Here is a 26,680-nt window from a genome sequence, read left to right as displayed (position 1 = left end):
AGAATGCTGCTAATGCTTTAAATTTTGATCGCATCTCTCAGTTAAACTGAGAGTCTGATCAAAAGGGAGGAAATTGTTAATAAGGAAAACACAGGCCTAAGGTAGCAGCTCCAAGCCAGTAAACCAAGACTTAATAGCTAATCCACCTATAGTTTCAGCTCCCCAGAAATGTAACCCTTACCGGGTCAACATGGGAATTTCTAGGTCAGCGTTAGGAAATTTAATGATAGACCCCTTCTGTCCACCTTAGGAGGGCAACTGTTCCCAAAACAATGGGAACAGTTTGCTAATAGTTTCCTTTTTTCTCTGTTCTTGTTCTACTTTTAAAAACTTAGCTTTTCTTTAGCCCTTTGGAGCTCACCTCTGCTAGAATGGATGCATCAATTAATAAAGCCAAATAGAGCTTTAAAATTTACTCTTTTGAACATTGTTACTTGACAATTTACATTTAATTATTTTAACAAAATGTTATAATTTTTCTTTTAACAAAAATGTATAGTTGGGAATGTGTACTTTTGGCCTATATCTCTTTATATTAAGCATACACCTATCACTCTTATTAAAAGAGAAATTTGTGGGGCAGCTGGGTGGCTCAGTGGGTTAAAGCCTCTGCCTTTGGCTCAGGTCATGATCCCAGAGTCCTGGGATCGAGCCCCATATCGGGCTCTCTGCTCAGCGGGGGGGCCTGCTTCCCCCTCTCTCTCTGCCTGCCTCTCTGCCTACTTGTGATTTCTGTCTGACTTGTAATCTCCGTCTGTGAAATAAATAAATAAAATCTTTAAAAAAAGAGAGAGAAATTTGTGAGGTCAGTTATTTTGAATGAATGAATGAATGAAACCACTTTTAAGTTGAAAAATCTTTGTTTTTATTCTGGATAATTTTTATTCTGACCTTTATTTCTCAGATTTTTCCTGTGATATTTAAAAGTCATAAAGTAGATTGCCTATTAAAAATTCCTGAGGCATATTGGTTACCACACAATGTTAGTCCTGAAGAGACTTCTAGCTTATTGTTGCTCTTTGTTCTTTCCAGGGCTTTTTTTTTTTTCCCTTAAGGAAAAGGAGAAAAGAAAATAAGATGTTGACCCATGAGAATACAATATAGAAGACAGTGGGATACAGTGAAATGGGCTACTGCTCTTGCCCAGCGATCTTATATTTGAACATTTTTGGCAGGTCGCCGATCAGCAATCAGCCATGTTTGGAGAGTGCTGCTTCCACACAGGAGATGTGAAACTAACCATGGGAACTGGGACATTTTTGGATATTAATACTGGAAATAACCTTCAACATAGTGTTGCAGGTAAATAGTTAGAATTAATCCTTTTTATTGATAAAATATCACTTCATATTTAACTTTTGTGATACTTTTCCCATTTTATATTGAATACTTTCTAACATATTTTTCACTGTTATTCTTAGAGACAGTTAATTTCCATTTCCCTGTTTTCCTTAAAAGCATAAAAAATGAGACAGATATTATTTTTTTAAAGGTTTTATTTATTTATTTGACAGAGAGAAATCACAAGTAGGCAGAGAGACAGGCGGGTGGGGGGGAGCAGGCTTCCTGCTGAGCAGAGAGCCCAATGCGGGGCTCGATCCCAGGACCCTGAGATCACGACCTGAGCTGAAGGCAGAGGCCTAACCCACTGAGCCACCCAGACGCCCAGAGACAGATGTTATTATAGAAAACTCAGTATTAGGGTATTTTGGTCAGTTTACTAAATATTTACCTGTAATACCTATAATATTTGTCTAAAGCATTCTCCTAGGCCTCTAAATTTTCTCTTATGAGTTAGCAGTTCTTTTTGTGATTTTTTTTGGGGGGTAGTAATTCTCAATTAATATTCCACACATATTTAATGACTGTTGCCAAGAAATTGATTTCCGTGATGGAAGATATTTTAGGTTATGTAAACCAAGAAATTTAGATTGTGGAACTATACCCTAGGAGGCCTATGGGCTCTTACTCTGGGCTGTGGTCTCTTAACATGGTTACAAAGAGGTAGTTTTAAAATCTTTTTCTTTCCTTCAATCCCTGCCTTAAGCTCCTCCTTTCCCCCTAACTTGGAAAATGGAAGATAGAAAATTTCATCTTGGTATTAGATTGTTTCTACCTAGGAGCCTTCACAAATAAATAAAAGAGTGTAGTTGGCTCTGTTTGTGTGTTTTTAGAGACATAGATATGCCTACAGCTACTAAAAGCCAATGTTTATTATTCATATTAAATACCAGGCACACACTAAGATTTTTATGCTTTAATTCAGTTTATTCTCATAGGAGTTATCTGAGGCAGACCATTTTTACAGTTGAGGAGACTGAGGCTATGAGGTTAGAAACTTCTGAAATCACTGACTTCAGATCCACTTTGCTATTTTTTAAGATAATCCAATTGTTAGTCAAAATTGTAGATGTCTCTGTAATGATTTATCTGTTTATTACATTTGACTTATATTGTTTTTTTGTTTTTTAAGGGTTTTATCCTCTAATTGGGTGGAAGATTGGCCAAGAAGTTGTATGCTTAGCTGAAAGCAATGCAGGAGACACTGGTACCATCATAAATTGGGCTCAAGAATTAGGTAAGTCATCTTTTAAACATTTCACGGGCCCGACTTAAAGAATTCAAGCACACCGTAGGACTGAGGATGAGTAGGGAATGAATGGATTGTTCGGTTGAGACATAAAAGGACCTATGCTAGAAGAAAATATAGGAATTTTTTTAATGACACTGGGATAGCAAAAGGCTAGGCATTAAGGCCAGATACCATAAAGAAAAAAGCAATAAATTTAAGTGTATAAATTATTAGAATGTGTAAGGAGAGAGGTGCCATGAGCAAAGTTAAAAGACAAGTTGGTAAGAACGATTTGTAGCATACATCAGAAAAATTAATAAAGATGACTAAAGAATCGGGGTGTCTGGGTGGCTCTGTCAGTTAAGTGTCTGACTTCAGCTCGGGTCATGGTCCTGGTGTCGAGCCCTGCACCCATCGGGTTCCATGCTCAGTGGGGAGTCTGCTTCTTCCTCTTCTTCTGCCCCTCCCCTTGCTCCTGCTTTCTGTTTCTCTCACTCTCTCTCCCAATTAAATAAGTACGATTTTAAAAAAAGGTAACTAAAGAATGAATAAAGGACAGAAGTATAGACAGCTATCATATCAAATGACTATTAAAAATTACTATTCTTAATAATTATGGCTCAGTCAGTTAAGCCTCTGCCTTCAGCTCAGGTCATGATCTGGGGGTCCTGGTATCGAACCCCACATTGGGCTCCCTGCTTCTTCCTCTGCCTCTCCCCTGGCTCTTGCATGTGCATGCTCTCTTTTTCTCTCAAATTAATAAAATCTTTAAAAAAGTATATACATAAAAATTATGTCACCTGCCGTTGGCAGAGATTAAGTAGTTTGATGATGTTCAGCACTGATGGAAATATAGAGAAAAAAACTGTTCTTGGGGCGCCTGGGTGGCTCAGTGGGTTAAGCCACTGCCTTCGGCTCAGGTCATGATCTCAGGGTCCTGGGATCGAGTCCCGCATCGGGCTCTCTGCTCCACAGGGAGCCTGCTTCCTCCTCTCTCTCTCTGCCTGCCTCTCTGCCTACTTGTAATCTCTCTCTGTCAAATAAAAAAATAAAATCTTTAAAAAAAAAAAAAAAAAAAAACTGTTCTTGTTTTCCTTTGCAATGAACATTGACTAGTCTGATGTTTCTGGAGGACAAACAGGCAATATATTTCAATTTATAGAGTGCAGACCCTTTGCCCTCAGTTCTATTCTTTTTTTTTCCTTTTTAATAAAACAGTGATACAGGTATGCAAAGATGTGTACATGCTTAAGTGTTTAATACAGTGATTAGAAATAAGTTCCTGTCTAAAGCATCGAGTAAGTAAACACCAGTATATCCATACAGTGGGACATTTTACAGTCACATATAATGGCACAGTTGTATATCTTACTGATGTACAACACTGTCTATGAGAAATTAAGGAGGTAGTTGCAGGACAGTCTATATAAATCTTTCTTGCTTGTATTTTACAACTTTATTGAGCTATAATCCACATACCATATAATTTGCCTACTTAAAGTGTAAAATTCAGTGTTCTTTCATATTGTCTTGGAGCTACACAACCATCACCATAATCTCCTTTTAGAACATTTTTATTCCCCCTAAAAGGTACCCCCATAGGCATTGGCATTCTTGTTCTACCCACCAGCCCTAAGCTACCATGGATCTACTTTCTGTCTCTATGGGTTTGCCTATTTTGGACATTTCATATGGATGCAGTTAAATAATGCATGGTGTCTTGTAACTGCCTTCTTTCACTCAGCATGGTGTTGCAAGGGTCACCCATGTTGTGGCTTGTGTCAGTGCTTCATTTCTTTTTATTGCTGAATAATAATCCATTATGTGGCTACACCACAATTTATTTATTCATTCATCAGACAGTGGACATTTGGCTTGTTCCCACTTTTTGGCTTTTGTAAATAATGAATAGCCTGTATATTATATAGCCCTATTTCATCCAGAAGGTGTGAAATGTTACATACCAAAGAACTGACAGTGGGTATCTCTGATTAAATTATGGAGCAGGCTGTAATTTTCTACTTTGCTAATTTGAACTAAGCTGAATTGTTTAAAGAAAAAGCCAATTCTGTTGGCAGAAAACATAAAACTCTAGGAAGAAAATGCCAGTCCATCTCCTTTCTTCCTTTCTCTCTCCTTCTCCGTGAGCCTGCACCTGCCTTATAAGCATAAGATTACTTGTTTATAAGTTATTATTATAAAAGTTTATCACTTAGAAATCTCTTCTTTTTTCTTTTTTTAGATATATTTATTTATTTATTTGAGAGTGAGAGAGAGAGCACACATGTGGGGGAGGGGTAGAGGAAGGGGGGTGAGAGAGAATCTCAAGCAGAGCTCCACACTGAGCATGAAGCCCAAAAGGGTGCTTGATCTCAGGACCCTGAGATCATGACCTGAGCCTAAATCAAGAGTCGGATGCCCAACCAGCTGAACCACCCAGATGCCTCAGAAGTCTCTTCTTTAAATGTACCTCTTTTAACTTTTTTTGGACATCTATCTTGATTATCAGAAATAGAAAATGGGGATGCCTGGGTGGCTCAGTTGCTAACTGACTGCCTTCAGCTCAGGTCATGGTCCCAGGACTGAGTCCCACATTGGGCTCCTTGCTCAGTAGGAACCAGGCTTCTCTGGCTGCCCCATTCCGTGTTTGTGCTCTCTCTCTCTCTCTCTCTGTGACAAATTAATAAATAAAATCTTAAAAAAAAAAAAAAGAAATAGAAAGTTACATATTTCTTCTCCTTTAGTTGTACCTTCTATTAATTTGACTCCTTCCCAGAAAATGCAAAGAAAAAGCAGAAAAACTTCACATTCATCAGTTAAAAAAATAATTCTCGAGTTCTGTGTGACATCATGTGCACGTTCTCTGTAGGAATCTTTGCTTTGCTGGCTTGAGTCTCATTCACTGTGATTCTGAAATGATGAAAAATCTTTTCTGGGAGATGGGGCTAAATGGTCCTACCTAGAAAAGCGATGTGATTTCTGTTAGAGGCACAAGGCCTCCTGAAGGCCAGTCCCATCCCTGGCGAGGAAATGGGACTATTGTTCTGACTGGAGGGAGAGAGAATTCAGAGTTGAATTATTTACTTTAAAATTTTAGTCATTGGTAAAGCTAAACATCTGTATCTGTCTGAAATTCACACAGAAAGTTGACATTTTTTTGAATATATTTCTTTCTGTTTTGAGAAATCATTTTAATGGGTGTACTGAAAAAAATTAATCATGTTCAGGAGAAACACAGTGTTTAAGAGCTTAAGTGGCCCTGACATTTCCTTGAATGTGTGAGCTGAACTTTATATCTTTGTGTGGTGTCCTGAGCATCTCCAGTCTGGATGATGACTTTCTTCTACTTCGTTAGTGGATTGAACACCTTAGCTCAGGTGTAAAAGCTGCTTTTAATAAGTTTTGTCTTGATTTTTGGATTTATTTTCTAAGTCTTTTCAACATAGGCCAGTTCTTCCTTTTTTCCCCCTTCACCTACTGTTAACTGGCCCACTTGGGTTCCCATATGATCATCTCTTTTCTTTTTGATTTAGTCCATTTCTCATCCCCTTCACTCTTTGTTCTATTTTGCTGTCTTAATCTTATAAGAATTTTTCTGTCTTCCAGCTTGTATTGAGTTAACAAGTAATTGAGCGCTCACAGTGTGCCTGGAACTAACTGTACATTCTAGGGTGACATGAGTGAATGACACAGAAACCCGCTGCCCTCACAGCAGTTACAGTCTAACAGGAAAGACATGGGGGGGGTTCTTTTTCTCTTTCTCTCTCTCTCTCTCTCTCTCTCTCTCTCTTTTTAAAGATTTTATTTATTTGAGAGAGAGACAGAGATAGCTAGAGAGAGCATGGGGTAGGGTGGGTGGGTGAGGAGCAGGAGAAGCAGGCTCCCCTCCAAGCAGAGAGCCAGACACAGGATTCAATCCCAGGACCCTGAGATGATGACCTGAGCCGAAAGTAGATGCGTATCTACTGAGCCACCCAGGAGTCCCAGGAACGACATGTTTTAAAAGGAAAAAGTTGAAAAAACATATTAGTGTTAAGTCCCAGGAAAGAGAAGTAGTTGTAGGATCAATGATCCCTTTTAAGAAATATTTATTTATTTATTTATTTATGTAAGCAAAGATAATAGAAGTTTATTAAGTGAAAATAGAGAAAAAGCTCTCCAGAGAGAGGGGTCCATACAGGCCTAGGAGGGCCTTTAGGGTTGGTCTTTTATAGAAAGCCAACCAGGGAACTTAAATCCTTTTAACATCTCTATCGATATCACCACTGAGCAAGGACTAGTGATAACACCTTCAATGACCCACCTCTGCTAGGGTTTCATTATTCTTTGTTGGCCACAGGTTATTATCATAAAAGACACCCACCCCCCCACACACCTAGGGCAGGATGGTCCAGTTTGTTCCCTTATCTCTGGTTTCCCCACTTCTCCACATTTCCAGGATTTCTGTGATCTGATCGCAGAGCCCGCTATCTATCTCTCCCTACCTAGCCCTGCCTATCCCTTCCTCATTCCTCTCCCTGGAATAACTTACCTGCCATTAGAGAATAGGATGGTGGCCACTCTGGCTGCTTCCTGCTGAAATGGGGGTGGTGGGCTGTATGGCAGTTAGAATCTATTCAAGGGTTGCTCCAGGGGATTGTGGTGTGGCTCCAGAGGGTCATGGTGGGCAGCAAGGGGTACATGCCTCAGCACATGCAAAAGGATGAACATTTATTAGGCCCCAAATTGTGATCACATCCCTTAAATAAGATCCTCAGTTACCAATTTTGTCAAATAGATCAGTGGATATCTTGATCTTAATTGATCACAAATGTCCCCTATTAATTGGGACACCTTGCAAGAATTAACTGTAATGTTAAAACACATGTCAAGTTTCTCGCACCCCAAGTGGTATAGCAATAGTGGCACAGTTCTTGGGAAGTGCTTCTTTGACTTCATTTAATTCTTGCTTGAGTGCATCCAGTGCCTGATCTAGTATCATTTAGAGTCTTGCTGAGCAAGCATCCTGTTTTGCTTATTTTATATTGCAGTCCTAAGTAAATCTTACAAACCCCATGGTGAGCTTTGAGACTCTTTTTACCAGGAGGGCTGCTGTATGCTTGGTTAGAGCCTTTGTTTGCTACTGTATGTCAGTAGAGGTGGCTTCTAGGATAAAAGACTATGAGGGATGAAACCTTCAAGAAGCCCTTTTTGTTTGAGGTCCAGCCTTAACAATATCCTAATTACAAGGAGTCACTGGCAAATGGGAGAAGACTTGTCTCAGGAAATAAGAGCACCCGCAGGTGTATCATCCTATCTAATCATAAAGAAAGTGGGGCCATCCATTATCCCCATCTGGTACCCTCTGGCTTTTAAAGAGTGATCTTGTCATCCCAGCCACATAGAATTGGCCAAGGTGATAGGTGAGTTATACACTTACTCGGGAATCTGTCCCATTTCCCATATGTCCATGGGGTCCTGTTATTCCACAGAATAACAAGCAAGGAAATTGTCTATACATGAGCTATTGTGGCAGTTTCTCTGGAGTTTACCTCAAGTTGTCTAGCTTAGGCCAACAACAGTCAAAGACAATCAGAACTAAAATTTAACATCAGCAAAGGTGTGTTATTGAAACATAATTTCTCTCTATAATAACCCTCATTCCCAGAGATAGCCAAAGAAGACTAACTTATTTAAAAACAAGTCCAGTTTTAACAAACAGCATAATTATTTACATAAGCTCAGCAAGAATGATCATATAGATCTTTTAGATTCTGCTTTTGTTGGAACTTTTTTTTTTTTTTACATTTTATTTATTTATTTGACAGACAGAGATCACAAGTAGGCAGGGAGGCAGGAAGAGAGAGAGGGGAAGGGAAGCAGGCTCCCTGCTGAGCAGAGAGCCTGATGCGGGGCTTGATTGCAGGACCCTGGGATCATGACCTGAGCTGAAGGCAGAGGCTTTAACCAAGTGAGCTACCCAGGCACCCCTGTTGGAACTTTCATAAGGAATCTCTAGGTTGAACTTTTAGTTGCCTCTCCAGGCCAGATGCCAAGCCCAGTGCTTGCCCTCAGACATGCCTGCAATACTATAGATGTGGGTGGATTCCTCTTCACGAGGTCCCCAAAGTATCCTGTGGTTCCTGCACCCTTCAGTGGAAGCGAACCCAGGTTTTGGCACCAAAACATTGCGGGAGAGCTAAGTTCTTGTCTCACAGAGTCAAAATATGAATCTTACAGACAAAGGAGAGTGAGTAAAGCAATAGAAGTTTATTGAGTGAAAATAATAGAAGTTTATTAAGTGACGATACAGAAAAAGCTCTCAAGAGTGAGAGGGGTCTGGACAGGGTTGCCCTCAATGATCCCTTTTTAAAGGGAGAGCTTTGTCCAGTCTGGAAAATCAGGAAGCTTCTTTCAAGAATGATGTTAGCTGTTCCTGAAGGGATAATAAGAGTGGTTCCATAGGGAAGCCTGAATGGCTTAGTTGATTAAGCATGGGACTCTTGATTGACTCAGTCCTGATCCCAGGATTGCGGTATCAAGCCTCACTTCAGGCTCTGTTTGCTGGAGATGCTGTCTCTCTCTCTCTCTCCCACTCTGCCCCTCTCCCTGCTTGCTCTCTCTCTCTCAAATAAATAAAGCTTTAAAAAAAAAAAATGGATGGTTGCGTAGGTGAGATTAGCGGTTTAAGTTAGGGGGCAGTCCCAGCCAGGAGGAAGGAGGACTGGTGTGGGAGGTCCAAGCAGGGAGAAGCATGACCTATTTAAGGGACTTCAGGAATGCCCTGCTTCATCTCTGCAGTTGGGGCAGTTACCATCACTGCTGTCCTCCAGTAACACAGGTCAGGAGACATTTTTTCCCCTAGCAATATCACTCTTAATTGCTACATGTCACATCTGCTTGTTCCAGGTGATCCCCATAAGACTTCCCCATGCACATTTAAAATTACCCAGGACTCTTGTTTACTGGAAATATGGAAACCGATTCCTCTCTGGGTATCTTCCCAAGAGAGATAAAATATCCCTCATTAGAAGGGATGAGATAAATATTTTCTCATATATGAACTATTTGTAGGTGATGGTGAACACATACATGTTACTGCTGGTAAATAGGATCTTAGTTCATGGTCCTGCCTCCCTCCCTTCCTGCTGGGGGAGAGAAGGAGGAGGTAAAATCCAAATAGGATTCCTCAATAAAGAGGAACCCCCAGAATAAAGAGGTTCCTCTTTATTGCTGAAGCTAAAGAGGAGCCCAGCATGAACGACACCCTGAATTCTCAAGGAGACAGTGCAGACCCTGGGTGTGTAGAGGGCATGACCTCACTGTAACTGGTGAAGCTACTTGAGGCTGCTGAAGTCACTCTGAATATTTGGGGCACCTAAATATCCAGATATTTGTGGCTCAGTTGGTTTAGCGTTGACTGTTGATTTCAGCTTAGGTCATGATCTCAGGGCAATGAGATCAAGCCCCACGATGGGCTTCTTGCTGGGTGTGGAGCCTGTTTGAGATTCTTTTTCTCCCTCTTCTCTGCCCTTTCCTGTCCCTCCCTCACACCCACTTGCTTGGTCTCTCTTTAAAGAAAAAGATGCTCTGGATGTTCTCTATGGATCCAGCCTACTGAGCCAGGAGAAAATCCCCACAGCATGTGGAGAAGAAAGCTGGCCTGGCCAATCCCTGGGAAAGTTTGCCCACAGTGGACATTGGTACTGTTTGTCTGATCTACTCCTCTTCCAGCCTGAGGGGGGACGCCTAATCTTTCTCCTCTCTCCAGAAACCTGAGCGCCAAGGTTCATTCCCCTACCTCTCATTGCCTCACAACCCCGTAAGCCTGACCTGAAAGAGACCACAATATAAGAACATATAACACCCTGAAGAGGGGAGAACAGCCTCAACAGATAAGTCCCGCAAAGTCAGATAAATGGAAGAAACAGGAAGTTAAAATAATACCAACAAAAGTTAAACTTAAGGGATGAAAGAAAATATTACAAAGAAATGTTTGGAAAACAAAAAATTTTGAAGAACAAAACCATGGTATATAAAATGTAAAAACAGACAAACAAATAAGAAAACAAACAAAACCAGCATAAAATAGACAGTGCTAAAAATCCAAATAGGATTCAGGAAGAATTTAAAAACAAAAAAAAGAGAGAAATAAAAGGTAAAACTGAGAGGTAAGCTCTCTGCTCAGCAGGGAGCCTGCTTCTTTCTCTCTCTCTCTCTGCCTGCCTCTCTGCCTACTTGTGATCTCTATCTGTCAAGTAAATAAATAAAATCTTTAAAAAAAAAATAAGAAAAAGAAAAAGAATAAAATCAGAGGAAATAAAAATCAGAATAAAATCAGAGGAAAAAACATGTGAATAGTAGTCTCTTTTGGTTTATGAAAATGTAATTATGGAAATGGAGTTACAAAAATGTAAAAATTGAAGCAATAAATTGAAAATAAATTTCCTTGAACAGAAGAAAGGCCTTAGTTTTCAGACCGAAATAGCTTACTAGGTCAAAGAAAAAAAAAAAAAGATGCAAAGATAGTCATATGTGTATGAATTATCTGATTCCCAAGAATAAAGAAAAGCTTCCAGATAGGAAGAACAGTTGATGTATGGAGGGAAAAAAAAATCACACTGGCATGGAAGGTAGTTGTAAAATTTGGAAAGTAGAATGACATGTACATAGTATAGAGAAAAAAAGAACAATGAGCCAATATTCTGGTGCCTGGCTAAGATATCACTCATATTAAGTGGAAAAAAGACATTTCCTGGCTGTGCAGTTTATATTTTCTGAGGAAATTACCCAAAGAGATACTCCAACCAGAAAGAAATAGATAAAGATCTCAACATGAAGAAAGCAAAGTGTGTAAATAAGATGTTTTTAAAAAATTTTTTTTTTATTTTTTTTATTTTTTTTCCCCTGCTGGTAGCAGCCCAGACTTTGTTCTATTTTTTTTAACTGTTCTTATACCAAATTCATAAAATATTTCTTACTGTAATGTAAAATCTTTATTTTTATACATTAAGAACATAGTTTTGAATATTTCTTTAAGAGACTGAAATTATCTTAAAACTAAAAGTTATCTTAAAACTAAAAAGCCTAATTAAACTAGGCTTAAATATTTTATGTGCAACGTATGGTTCTATAAAAGAAAGTAATGTGGGGTGCCTGGGTGGCTCAGTCAGTTAAGCATTTGACTCTTGTTTTCTGCTCAGGGAATGTTCTCAGAGTTGTAAGATTAAGCCCTGCTTCAAGCCCCAAGCTGTGCATGGAGCCTGCTTAAAATTCTCTCTCTCCCTCTCCCTCTGCCCCCCACCCCCTAAAAAAAAAAAAAAAAGTAATGTTTCTTTTAAAAGTTTCAAAATGGTATTCTTTTTTCCCCCACCCTCCCATAAGTGATTTTATTTTATTTTTTTTAAGATTTTATTTATTTATTTGACAGAAATCACAAGTACTTGGAGAGACAGGCAGAGAGAGAGAAAGGAGGAAGCCGACTCCCTGCTGAGCAGAGAGCCCGATGCGGGACTCGATCCCAGAACCCTGAGATCATGACCTGAGCCAAAGGCAGCGGCTTAACCCACTGAGCCACCCAGGCACCCCCCATAAGTGATTTTAATTCCATGATGTGTAATTTATGGGGTTAAGTGCTGGTCAAGAATAGACAACAGAGTGTACGTTTTTTTTCTGTTCTTCATTCTTCTTTCTTTTCATTTATGTTTTCATTTAAAGTTTAATGAAATCCTTTTCCGAACACCACACACACACACACAAACACACACACCATTTTCTCAGTGCCATACTTTGAAAAGCAATAGAGTAGAACATCTCAGCCTATTATATAATATGATTAGAAATAAATAGCAGGGGGCGCCTGGGTGGCTCAGTGGGTTAAGCCACTGCCTTCGGCTCAGGTCATGATCTCAGGGTCCTGGGATCGAGTCCCGCATCGGGCTCTCTGCTCAGCGGGGAGCCTGCTTCCCTCTCTCCTTCTGCCTGCCTCTCTGCCTACTTGTGATCTCTCTCTGTCAAATAAATAAATAAAATCTTTAAAAAAAAAAAAAAGAAATAAATAGCAAAAACAGTATTTAAATGCTACTTCACCACATGGAAATTTGAGATGTCTTTTCTTAAGTAGCATAGAGCCAAGGAAAACTTTGAAACATAATTTGATAGTTTCCAAAAAATACAGAAAATGACTATAATTCTGTAGAAACAGTACTTACAGGAGAATGAAGAATGCTTATTAATAAGAAAAGAAGAGAAACAGGGGCACCTGGGTGGCTCAGTGAGTTAAAGCCTCTGCCTTTGGCTCAAGTCATGATCTCAGGATCCTGGGATCAAGCCCTACATCGAGCTCTCTGCTCAGCAGGGAGCCTGCTTCTTCCTCTCTCTCTCTCTGCCTGCCTCTCTGCCTACTTGTGATCTCTATCTGTCAAGTAAATAAATAAAATCTTTAAAAAAAAATAAGAAAAAGAAAAAGAATAAAAGCATAATAAACTTCCCAGCCAAAACATATAAGGACATACAAATTATAAAACTGAGAAATAATAAAAAGTAGAATTGATAAACTAAATCTCTTTTAAACATACCCAAGAATTTTTGAATCTCTCTCTCTATATACACACACACACACACATATATGTTGTGCGTGTGTGTGTGTGTGTATCTGTGTGTGTGTGTATATATATATAATATAGAATCTATATATGTTTTTTCTTTTTATTTTCAAACAGTTTAAAACTTGTAAAAACAGCACAAAAACTTTTGTACACGCTTTATCCCAGATTTGCTGTTTTTTTTTTAAGATTTTATGTTTTTGAGTAATCTCTACACTCATAATGAGGCTTTAGAGTACAACCCCAAGATGAAAAGTCGCATGCTCTACTGACTGAACCCCCCAAGTTTGCAAATTTTTAACATTTTGTCATGATTGCTTTATCTACCTGCCTACCTACCATCCATACTTACATACCATCTTACATACTGCAGGATATAGATATATATCTACATAATTTTTTGAGCTTTTTAAGAACAGATTACATGTATCATGCTCCTTTCCCTGTAGTATTTCACTGTGTATTTCCTAAGAACAAGACTATTCTCTTACTTATCTAAAGTATGGTTATTAACTTGAGAAAAGTTGATGTTGGGCATAATAACTTTTAACAGATTTATAGTCCATATTCCAGTTTTGTCAGATGTCCCAGTAACATCCTTCATGGCAATTCTTCCCCAATATAAGATCTAGTCTGTCATTATTTATTGTATAATTTTCTTTAATTTGGAGCCACTTTCTCAGCTTGGTTTGTTTTTCATGCCATTGACATTTTTGAAAGACCTAGGCCAGTTATTTTCTAGCGTATCCTTCTGTTTGGGGTCTTGTGACTAGGTCCATGTTAGGTAATTTTAGCTGAAGCCATCCATAAATGAGAACTGTATCCTTCTTAGAATATATACCTGGAGATGCAGTGTCCATTAGTTCTATTTTGGTTCTGGTAAATTTTGTTCATGTACATAAGATGTTTTCCAACTTCTCTACTATTCCTTTTGTAATAAATAATATGTGGGAGATACTTTGAAACTAGCAAGATGCCCCATTTCTCCTCAAAATTCTCCTATCCCCTAAATTTAGAATTCATTGATAATTCTCACCTGTATCACTCTTCACTCTGATGGTTGCAGAACGGTGTTTGCTAACTCCATTATCCCCTCCATGTTAATTAGCATTTTATTTTATACTGAAGAACTTTACGTTACCCCTTAAACTGTAAACTCATGGTTTCTTATTTCACTCAACTGTTTATAATTTTATAGTTCTTACGTATAGTCATGTTCATTTTGTCCCAGATTTAACCAGTACAAATCTCAAACTGTCTTCTGTGTCTTAAATGTCGTATCTATCTTTTTTTTTTTTTTTTTAGCACTTTCTCATTTTCTCACAGAAGATGTTTTAAGTTCATCTTGTGTTTTTCCCACTCCCACCCAGGAATTAGCTACCTTCCCAATGAGCCCTAATTCTATAAATGATAAATGGTATTTTAAAGTAATGATTGACAGGGGCGCCTGGGTGGCTCAGTGGGATAAAGCCTCTGCCTTTGACTCGGGTCATGATCCCAGAGTCCTGGGATCGAGCCCCACATCAGGCTCTCTGCTCCATGGGGAGCCTGCTTCCTCCTCTCTGCCTGCCTCTCTGCCTACTTGTGATCTCTGTCTGTCAAATAAATAAATAAAATCGTTTAAAAAAAAAATAATGATTGACATGGTGCCTGACTGGCTCAGTTGGTAGAGCATATGACTTTTCATGTTAGGGTCATGAATTCAAGCCCCACATTCCATATGGAGCCTACTTTAAAAATAATAATAAAAATAAATAAAAATAAAAACAGTGATTAGCAGCAGATTTCAGCAGAGCTAGCAGTGTGCATGTGTTTAAAAAAAATTTTTTTTAAGATTTGATTTATTTATTTGAGAGAACTGGGAGGAGCAGAAGAAGAAGGACTAGCAGACTCCACACTGAGCTAGGAGCCTGACATGGGGCCCAGTCATATAAGCCCGAAATCATGACCTGAGCCAAAATCAAGAGCAAAGGCTTAACTGACTGAACCACCCAGGCACTCCAGGATGTGTTAAAAAATTTTTGAAATTACGGTGTACCTCCAGTTCCAGTTTTACTCCTAAGCATCTTTGCTTGGCCTTTTCTGTTCTACATTTTTACATCCCTTATTCCATATCAAGAACCCTGGCTCCCGGGGATGCCTGCGTGGCTCAGTTGGTTAAACAGCTGCCTTCGGCTCAGGTCATGATCCCAGCGTCCTGGGATCGAGTCTCACATCGGGCTCCCTGCTCAGCGGGGAGCCTGCTTCTCCCTCAGCCTCTGCCTGCCATTCTGTCTGCCTGTGCTTGCTCTCTCTCCCTCTCTCTCTGAAAAATAAATAAAATCTTAAAAAAAAAAAAAAAAAGAGCCCTGGCTCCCAACATCATTAATATTATGTATTCATTTGCTCAATCTTAAAATATACACAGAAGAGCTTCAGAATTACTAGTCCCATCCCACTACAACAAAAAATATTTGCTCAAGATCGTTTGCAGGTTTTTTCCTTTATGTAAAGGGTGTATGGTCAAAATACACTATTCAAAAGGTACTTCGATCAGTTCTTTTTTCCCTTCAGTGATTTTATTAATTTGAAATAGAATTGGGTTTATTTGTTTTCTGTTATCATTCAGTTTTAGTTTTCCCCCTCTCTTCATCCTTTTTAAAGACATTATCAGGGGCGCCTGGGTGGCTCAGTGGGTTAAAGGCTCTGCCTTTGGCTCAGGTCATGATCCCAGGGTCCTGGGATCGAGCCCCAAATCGGGCTCTCTGCTCGGCAGAGAGCCTGCTTCCTCCTCTCTCTCTGTCTGCCTCTCTGCCTACTTGTGATCTCTGTCTGTCAAAAAAAAAAAGACATTATCAAGTTATTTTTAATGTGGAATTTTAGTTTGATTTCCAAAGTCAAAAAAGATATGCTCAGAGAAGTTGACTCTCTCACCTGTCCCTTCATTCTGTCTCCCTATATCTTGTAATCATTTCATTCATTTTTGGTTTATCCTTCTTATTTCTTTTTGCAAAAACATTTGGGATACATGCATGTTTTCTTATATTCCCTAATTTCTTACATAAAAGATAAGCTGTATATGCTTTTTCATAGTTTGCCATTTTCACTTAAAAGTATATCCTGAGAATTACTTCCTCTCAGTTCATGGATATCTTTCTTCTTTTCACAGCTGTCCAGTATTCCACTGTATGTGTATACACAGTTTAGCCAGCCAATCACCTATATTGGGGCACTTAAGTAATTTCCAATATTTTGCAAATACAAATAGGGCTGAAGTGAATAACTTCCGGCATATGCATTTTCTTATTGTTGGAGGTATGTCTTTATAGTAAGTTCCCAGAAGAGCGATTGCTACATCAAAGGATAAATACATTGTAATTGTTAGACATTGCCAAATTCCTCTCTGTAGGAATTGTGTCATGTTGCATTTCTGCCAGAAGTGTTGATACTGTTTCCCCATAGCTTCTTTCTTCATTGCATCTTTTACATCAACAAATGATCTGGTTAGATGAGTTGCAGAAGTTGGGGGCTGAACTAGAAGTCTTATGTATCATAAAGCTTTTGACCTTTTGCACAGTATCATTCAAATAGCTCTCATATAAATGGAATCCATATAAATGGATATTGGAATCCACAATATTGTATAAATGGTATCAGTCAAGGTTTCTTTTACTCAACATAATGCCTTTGAGATTCATCCATGTTTTTGTATCTTTTAATAGTTGATTCCATTGCATTACGTAGAAATTTCCTGTGTTACAGATATATCACAGTTTGTTCATTTGTTATCCAACTGAAGGATATGTGGGCTGTTGTATACAGTTTTGGGACATTATAAACAAAGCCACTTTATGAACATTCATGTACAGGTTTTTGCATGAACATCAGATTTAATTTTAATTTTAAACTTTTTAGAAAGATTGTTTGATTGATTGATTGATTGATTGGGGGGGAGGGAAGCAGACTCCCCGCTGAGGGCTCAATCCTGAGACTACAGGACCATTCATGCTCTGATGACCTGAACCGAAGACAGACACCTAACCAACTGATCCATACCCAGGTGCTCCAGATTTCATTTTTCTAGGATAAATACCAAGAGTGGGATTGCTGGCTCATATAAACAATGTTGTATGTCATGTAAACATACACACAGGGGGCACCTGGGTGGCTCAGTTGGTTAAGCATCTGCCTTCAGCTCAGGTTATGATCCCAGGGTTCTGGAATCAAGTCGCACATTGGGCTCCCTGCTCAGCAAGGAGACTGCTGTCTGCCACTCCCCCTGCTTATGTTCTCTCCCCCTCTGACAGATAAATAAATAAAATCTTAAAAAAAAAATAAGGGGCACCTGGGTGGCTCAGTCAGTTAAGCCTTCAGCTCTGTTCGTGATCCCAGGGTTCTGGGATCAAGTCCACATCCGGCTCTCTGCTCAGCTGGGAGCCTACTTCTCCCTCTCCCTCTGCTGCTCACTCTGCTTGTGCTCTCTCTCTCTGTCAAATAAATACGTAAAATATTTTTTTAAAAAAGTAAACATACACACAAATAAGTATGAGTTTATCTTTGTAAAACATACAAAAACAAAAACCTGCCAAACCATTTTTGAGAGTGGCCATACCATTTCATGTTCTCACCAACAATGTGTGTGTGTTTATGTTGTTCCAGTTTTAGTATTGTCATTTTTTATTTTTTGTTTGGTTTTTAATTTTAGCCATTAGACTAAGTGTGCAGTGTTATCTTATTCTGTTTTTAATTTGCATTTCTCCAATGGTTAATGATATCAAACACCTTTTCATGTTCTTTTTGTGCCATCTAAATATCTTCTTTGGTGAAGTATCTGTTTACATCTTTTGTGCAGTTTTTATTGGGTTTTCTTACTGTGGAGTTTGAGAGTTCTTTTTTGGTTTTGAATGTAGGTCCTTTTTGGAATATATGATTTGCAAATATTTTCATCTAATTGTAGCAATGTTTTCGTTTTTTAGCAATGTCCTTTGCAGAGTAAAAGTTTTTAATTTGTCAAAGTTTAATTTATAATTTTTTGTTCTGTGAATTATACTTTGGATATCGTATCTAAGAACTCTTGGTCAAATCAGAGTCATACAGTTTTTCCTCCCATGGTTTCTTCTTTTATAGTTTATGTTTTACATTTAGATATATAACAGTTTTGAATTAATTTTTGTATATTGTGTGAAGTTTAAGTCAAGATCCTTTTTTTGTTTTTCTGCATATAGATTAACATTTCTTTTATACTATGTTAACAACAAATTCTCTTAATTCTCCTTCATCAGAGACTGTCTTTATTTCTGAGGGATATTCTTACTGGGATATAGAATTCTAGGTTGAGGGGCACATGGGTGGCTCAATGGATTAAGTGTCTGCCTTCAGCTCAGGTTCTGATCTCAAGTCCTGGGATCGAGCCCCAGGTCCCAGGATCAAGTCCTAGGTCAGGCTCCTGGCTCATGGGGAAGTCTGCTTCTCCCTTTCCCTCTGCCCCTCCCCTCTCTGATGTTCTCTTGCACTCTCTCTCCTTTCAAATAAATAAATTAAATAAAAAATAAATTCATTAATAAGATAGAATTCTAGGTTGACATTTTTTTTTTAGTACTTAAAAAGATGTTCCACTGCCTTTAGACCTTTGTAGTTTTGATGAGAAACCTCCAGTCATTTGAATGTTTGTTCCCCAATATATAATCTGGTTGCTTTTAAGACTTATTCTTTGCCTTCAGGTTTTAATTTTCAGTTTTATTATTGTATGCCTGGGCATCAGTTTTTTTGTGTTTATCCAGTTGCAATATTCTGAACTTCTTTAACCTATAGATTTATATCTTTCATCCACTATGGGATGTTTATAGTCACTGTTTTTCTTCAGATGGTTTTTCTGGACTGCGTTCTTTGTCTTTTTCTTCTGGGATTCAAATTCCAGAAATGTTTGGCCATTTCTTATTGTCTCACAGATCCATGAAGTTCTGTTTTCATTCTCTCTCTCTGTCTCTTCACTGCCTTTCCTCTCTTGTTCAGGTAGAATGAAAAAAAATCCAAAAAGCAAAATCCAGAGTATCGGCTCACCTTCTGTCCTATAGAATTCTGTCCTGAATCCTGCTCCTCAGACCAAAAAGAGTGTTCTTCTGAAGAAACTCTTCATATTTGCACCCAGTATACAGATCCAGGTGTTAGGTTTTAGGCTGTCCCTGAGTCTAGGCCAGGAAATACCATAGAAATTAAAAACAGGAAACTCACCATTGGTTTGGTGTTAGAGTTCCCTGACCAGACTTATTCTTCTGAGTCCTCAGATAGCTTTTCTACACATTCTGTCCAAGATCCTTAGCTGTGTTCCATGGGTGAGACAAAGTGCTTACTCTCAAAGATTTTCCATCAGTAAGCTCATTTGAGAACAGTTTAAGTGGAAGATTATTTAGAGAAATTCTTTAAGCAAGTATGGAACAACCAGTGAAAAATGTAAATAAATTAAATTCCTCCCCCCCCCCCATTTCTTTGCCTATTGCCAAAAACTTTTCTCAAACTAGCCATCTTGTATGTTTCCAATTTTTGATTTAAAAAAAAAAAAAAAAATATATATATATATATATATATATATATTTGGACATGATTTTTTAAAACATAAAGTTTCAGGGGCGCCTGGGTGGCTCAGTGGGTTATGCCACTGCTTTTGGCTCAGGTCATGGTTTCAGGGTCCTGGGATCGAGTTCTGCATTGGGCTCTCTGCTCAGTGGAGAGCCTGCTTCCCTCTCTCTCTCTCTGCCTGCCTCTCTGTCTACTTGTGATCTCTCTCTGTCAAATAAATAAATAAAATCCTTAATAAAACATACAGATTTCAAAACCATAATTTTTTTTAAAGATTTAATTTATTTGAGAGAGAGGAAAAGCATGCAAGTGGGGGGAGAGGGAGAGGCGGAATGAGAGAACCTCAAGCAGATTTTGTGCTGAGTCTGGAGCCCAGAGCCTGATGCCGAGCTCCATCTCACAACCCTGAGATCATGATCTGAGCTGAAACCAAGGGTCAGACGCTTAACCAACTGAGCCAGCCACCCAGGTGCCCCTAAAACCAATGTTATTTTTTTTAATATTAGTTTTTGAAGTACTAGATATATTTTAATGTGTTATGTGAACATTTTGACCAAACAAATATGACTAATGGATCTGAGAATTCATTTTGAATAAAATTTATAGTTATTATTGAACAGTCCTTATTAACTTGCATTTTAATGTAGGTGTTCCTTAACCTTCTTGTCTTTAATCAATTTTCCACTACAAGAATAACAAAACATACAATTAAATTAAGCTATTTTACTTAAGGCTGTACAAAGCCATCAATTTTTATGATGACTGATTTTCGACTTTATCATCTGATCTATGCTGTCTGTCCTACATGCTTGTTCGAGTCACTTCACAAAGATATCCAAGTGGTCAATGAAAAGGATTTCAACTTCATTAGTTAATAGAGAACACAAAAATCAAACTGTCATGCAATATCACTAAAATAGCTAAAATGAAAAACATAGACAGTATCAATTATAGGCAAGAATGTGGTATAGCTGAAATTTTCTTACTGTTGTCAGGAGCCTTAATTTGGCATAACCACTTTGGAAAATGGTTTCGCAGTATCTTCTAAAACTAGTACTAAATGTGTAGACCTTAGGACTAGCAGTTCCATCCTTTCATATATATCACACAGAAATATATACATATGTTCACAAAAAGAATGTCTAGGAGTGTTCAAAGATGTATGTTTCTATATGTATATTTCTATATGTATGTTTCTATATGTATGTTATATACTTCAGTAGAAATAGTATACTAAAGTAATTAGATCTTGATTTTTTTTGTTTCTTCAAGATTGGCTATTAGTATATCTATTTATTGGTCACCCCTGATGGAACGCATTAGATGGAGTAGTTTTTCAGTTGACTCAGTACTCGGATCTTTTCATCAGAGAACTAGAAATGGTGTTATCTTCAGGAGAATAATTGATTTTAATGCCAAAAAACATACAGAATTGATTTTTAAATAGCCCATTTTTATTTATCTATTTATTTGAGAGAGAGACAGACATAGAGCATGCATGCAGGGGGATGGGTGGTGGGTTGCAGAGGGAGAGGGAGAGAGTATTTTAAGCATTCAATGGACTGAGCCACCCAGCTGTCTTGTAAACAGCCTAAATATTTTTAAAGGAAAAGGTAAGGTGTGCTCCATACAGAGCCCTTCTAAAATCTTCCACAGGTCCCTAAACCTGTGAAGTGTTGGAGCCCAGATAGTACTAGAGCAGATTGACCTTTCTGTTGACACTTCCACAGTGTACTCATAATAAATTTTGGATGCAGGTAAATACCAGTCATATAACATAATTCTGTTGTCATTTCCTAGCCCCTCTGTTTTGTTTTATGGGTTTTTAAATTATTTGTTTTTGTTTTTGCAGATCTTTTCACAGATGCTGCTGAGACTGAAAAAATGGCCAAAAGTTTAGAAGATTCTGAAGGAGTCTGTTTTGTTCCATCTTTTAGTGGATTGCAGGTATTTTTAAAAAATATTTAAAATTTTTTTTTAGTCAGTGACAACAACAGACATTTCTATCCTCATATCCACACTCAAAATTATGTACCTGCCACTCCCTTACCTGAAAATTTGGGCACTGATCACTGTGAGGGTGAAGGCATGTTCTGGGGCTGAGGAGCTGTGACTTAGCAGGGATAAGAAAATACAGCACATTCAGCCTGGAGCTCCACCCATGTGGAAATGAGAAGTTGGCAGGTTTAGTATAGAACTTTTACATAAGACTTGGGATTACTTTATCATAACCAAAATTTGCCATTTCCCAGTAGGGAAAGATATACCTGTATATTGGCATTGTTTTACTTAGAGGAAGTATCCCATTGAGAATTAGAAAAATAATGTGAAGATTACATGTGTGCATGCCCCCCCCCACACACACGGGCATATTTTGCAATAACTTATGTTTCATTAACTTTTTTTTTGTTTCATTAACTTTTTTAAAAAAAATCAAAATTTCTTTTGGTTAACTGTTGTAATAGAGTATTGGTTACTTCGCCTAATCAAAAAGTGAACCCAGTAAAAGACTTGGCTTTGTAATATTTAACTTAGTATTTACTTGAAAGATCTGTGATATTGCCTTTGATTTTAGCATACTGTAATAAGATCTTTAAAAAACTTTTCAGGTATATTATTATGAACAAAATTCCATTTTTTGGAAATCTTATACTGGCCTTTTTATTTTTTTTTAATATAATTTTTTATTTTTTATAAACATATATTTTTATCCCCAGGGGTACAGGTCTGTGAATCACCAGGTTTACACACTTCACAGCACTCACCAAAGCACATACCCTCCCCAGTGTCCATAATCCCACCCCCTTCTCCCAAACCCCCTCCCCCCAGCAACCCTAAGTTTGTTTTGTGAGATTAAGAGTCACTTATGGTTTGTCTCCCTCCCAATCCCATTTTCTTTCATTTATTCTTCTCGTACCCACTTAAGCCCCCATGTTGCATCACCACTTCCTCATATCAGGGAGATCATATGATAGTTGTCTTTCTCTGCTTGACTTATTTCGCTAAGCATGATACGCTCTAGTTCCATCCATGTTGTCGCAAATGGCAAGATTTCATTTCTTTTGATGGCTGCATAGTATTCCATTGTGTATATATACCACATCTTCTTGATCCATTCATCTGTTGATGGACATCTAGGTTCTTTCCATAGTTTGGCTATTGTGGACATTGCTGCTATAATCCTTTTATAAATATGTTTCCTTTCAGAAAATAAAAATTTCTCTTACTTCTAGTCCATCCCATTCTCAGGCAATTAGTTTTTTAAAAAGCCCCAAATTTGAAAGTTTGGACAATATAATGTAGAAGCTGGTGAAAAAAAGATTAGATCGGGGTGTTTCAAATCTCTAAAAATACCATATTTTGAATCTAAACTTTTAATGGTCATTAGTTTAATATCTGTAACAATTTCCTTCTATATACATTATCCTAAAGGACTGAAAGTTTATAAACTATGCAGTAGAGGTTGCACTGTGTCCTCTTTTAGTGTGATATGAGGAAACTAAATAGCATCCATCCTAGGACAGGGGGTGAAGAATATTTGTTTGGTTGAGGTTTCAGGAGGAAGCTTGAGATGAATAGTTGTCATCAGCCAAGGTAGGATTTAATTAGGCTACTGGGTATTCTTCCCTTTTTGAGAAATATGCTGGGGGACTTAATAGTGGCTTTATCTTGACACCTCTGTTTTTAACTTCTGCCTCAGTCCATCTGCCTCTAAAAATAATTTAAAATATATGATTAAAAAATACTGCTAAAGCCCAGAAGATTAGACAAACCTCTCACAGATAACATTTTTAATTTCGTGTTAATAAAAAGTGTCCTTATTCTGCCATGACTGCCTCCTGGCAATATGTTGGGTTTGAGAGGAGCGGGAGAAGGCTGCAGACCAAGGATTTCCCAATGTAGCATTGAAACTCCTCAGTAGAAACCAAAAATTAATTCAAGTTAATTCAAACAACAGTAGTGTATTGATACTAAACTGTTTGGAAAGTAGGAGAGAGATCACTGACAAGCAGCCTATGTCAACAGCTAAAGAAAATGAGGGATGGGGAAATGGAGGGAAGGGTCAAGTATCTGCCATACTGCCTTTAATTTTAGAATATTGTTATACCATAGATAACAGGGGGTGAGATATTAAAAAATCACCATAGCCTTAATTTCTCCAGGGACTCTGTTGAGAAAGAGGTTTGGGGGGCACTTTGAGGAAAGCGGTACGACCAGGACAACCACTTCTGGGAATGGCAAGGGCTGAGCTAGAGCATGGGGGCCATAACCCTGGGTGACATCAGTTGGTGCAGCCATTGTGGCTTCACTCTTCAGAGCTTATGGTTTGTCGGGGGAGACACTAATGGAGAGTATCTTTGACAGGCATCAGAGGCAGGAATCAGTGGCTAGCTGCCTAACTTGAAAGTTACTATGGTGGTGGCAGTGGTAGGATGGACAGGACTGTGGACCAAGGGCTGGTCTTCAGAGGCTGAGGAGTCATGCTCCAATGAGGTTTCTTAGGTTTGCAGGGAACCGGCTCACTCTTCCTACCCCTGTGGGGAGCTGGTGGTTCACTGATACTGGAAAGGAGTCAGCAACTGACTTTGCAGTTCTTAATGTTCTTTGTGGTTTCTTCTCTGTGGGTCCCCTTTTCTCATTACCAGCTCTGCTCTGTATTCTTTCTTCCTCCTAACTTCTGCTTAATTGTCATTTTCCTCACACTCTCTGTTTCTCCATTATTTGGAAATACACACAACGTTCTAACACTTTGTGCCTTTTAGCTTCAGTTCCCCCTGTTGATGGTCTTTTTCTGAGATGGTCTTTTCTGGGAAACCTGAGACTCTGCCTGGAGCACCTGGTCTTCTCAAGCTTTACACAGATTCTAAGTTAGTCCTGTTCAGTCCCCATAGTTGTGACACTGGCAGTGGAACTAGGGCTTGGAACATGGCTGCTGTAGACAACAAGGTCTTTGGATTCAAGCAGTTCCTTCAGAAAGAGATGTGGCCAGCAAGTACTGGGAATGCCATCTCTGGTCTTGTGAGTGACTGGGATCTCTGCATCATGGAAAGGTGAAGGGAGGTAAAACATGAAGTTGATGTGGTCCTAAGCAAACATGGGGGAAGGGAAGTGTCTCCTCTAACATCTCCTAGATGCATAGTGGCCTAGGGTGACCATGGGAAGTAGTTGTGTTTTTCTAGGACCCGTGATCTGGAAGCTTGAAGGTCCTCCCGTGGATAGCCACCACTGAAGCTATTTGCCCAGCACAGAGCTGGTCATGTTATAGCAACCACAGAATGAGTAGAGAGAACTTCTCAGAGTTGGTTACAGGTTAGGAGAATTTATTTACAATAGAAAGGATTGATTCAGAAGGCACAGAAAGGGTTATGAAGAAAGTCAGTAGTGGGAAGGGTTTTAGTAAGAAATAATAGTAATATAAAATTATAGCAAATTCTTTTCAGGCACTGTTCTGAATGTCATGTGTTATCTCATTTAATCCTCAGTAACTCCATAAGGCAGAAGATGCTCTTATCATCCCATTCCAAAGATGGGAAAACTGAAGTAGAGCTGTTAAATCACTTGTATGGTCTCACACAGCTAGTGAGTGGCAGAGCTGGTTTCAGGACCCAGATGTTCTGATTCCAGAGTCTAGGTTCTTAACCACTCTGCTGTACTGGTTCATGACAGAGTATAAAAAGTGACATTGGGAATACATAGTAGGTGCCACAGGAGTTTGTGTTTAAGTTCACAGTTGACAAAGGGCAAGAGGCGTTAACGATCCTGCAAGGCCTCAGCATATTAGGATAAGATCCTAGTGGTAACAAGAGCCTGTGGTGGCAGGCAGTCTGTTCCTTGGGCAGGAGTCAGCTAGGTTAGCTTTGGCTTCCAAACAAAACTTTACGGAGTCCTGCTGTTCCTGTTTGGTTGATGGTCTGGGAGGCTTACTCAATGGGATTGACAGTAACAGATTAGAAATGTGGCTGGAGGCTCTGTCCTGGCAAGGTGTGACCAGGCCCAAAGGACTTTGTCATGTTTTTCCTACCATATCATCCCAAAGACATACTCACTTGGACTAACTAATACAGGGGAACTGTAACCGAAAAGGACTTTTTGGGTCTCTATGGAATTTATTACCCTTCAGATTCACCTATTACTAATTAATTATAAATTTATGTGCTTACCAATTTTACAAAAGTGATTTCAGGCCAGTCATACCAGGACTTTATGTGGTATATTAAAAGAAAATGTTTTTACACAGAAAATACATAGCACACTGCTAGGGACTCATTGAACTAGCTAAATCTGACCTCTCTTTGTTTTACAGTATTGTATCACCTGATAGAAGCCAGCGTGACTGTATAAATAAGCTTTTACTGAGTGAATCACCAAAACACGTTAATAAATTTGAAAAATAATCAGGATAAAATCACAATAGGAGGAAAATCATGGCTACAGGAAGGATAAGATGTAATGTGGAATTTCTTCAATTAAGTAATGAGGAAGAGTATTGTTTGTTCATTAATTGAACAAATATGTGAGGATGCCCTGTGGGGGCCAGATGCAGTGCAAGGCCCTGGAAACTTATAGGAATGAGTTTCTGCAGGGAAGACAGACTTTTAACAAATGTTCACACAAGTATACATGATTGTAAATATATGATATGATGTGAAGCTCTAGGGTTCCATAAAAGCGGTGATGGAGGGGGCACCTGAGTGGCTCAGTCAGTTTAGCATCTGCCTTGGGCTCAGGTTGGGCTCAAACTCTACATTGGGCTCCCTGCTCAGCAGGGAGTCTGGGGCTCCCTCTCCCTCTGCTGCTCCCCTTGCTTGTGCTCTCTTTCTCTCTGTGTCAAATAAATAAATACAGTCTTGAAAACAAAAATAAAAACGACGATAGAGGCTTGGTCTTGTCTCTGGGATCAGAAGTTTTGCCAGAGGAATCTGAGCCAAGATCTGGAAGGGGAGTAGGATTAACCAGGAAAAGTGGTGGT

At 38.7% G+C, this 26,680-nt stretch overlaps 1 protein-coding gene across 2 annotated transcripts in view; it reads left to right on the top strand.

Moving 5' to 3' along the window:
- GK5 (glycerol kinase 5) overlaps positions 1-26,680 on the top strand; it is an 88,708-nt gene that overhangs the window by 49,044 nt on the left and 12,984 nt on the right. For both annotated transcript variants that reach the window (XM_082712897.1, XM_082712898.1), the window contains exons 10-12: positions 1,176-1,302; positions 2,474-2,578; positions 21,563-21,657. In XM_082712897.1, the coding sequence (XP_082569023.1) occupies positions 1,176-1,302; positions 2,474-2,578; positions 21,563-21,657 (327 nt within the window). The remainder of the gene's footprint in view (positions 1-1,175; positions 1,303-2,473; positions 2,579-21,562; positions 21,658-26,680) is intronic.

Source organism: Mustela nivalis (assembly GCF_964662115.1).
Source record: "Mustela nivalis genome assembly, chromosome: 1".
Taxonomy (NCBI): domain Eukaryota; kingdom Metazoa; phylum Chordata; class Mammalia; order Carnivora; family Mustelidae; genus Mustela; species Mustela nivalis.
Note: the sequence above shows the minus strand (reverse complement) of the source record. Positions and strands in the feature narration are given on the sequence as shown.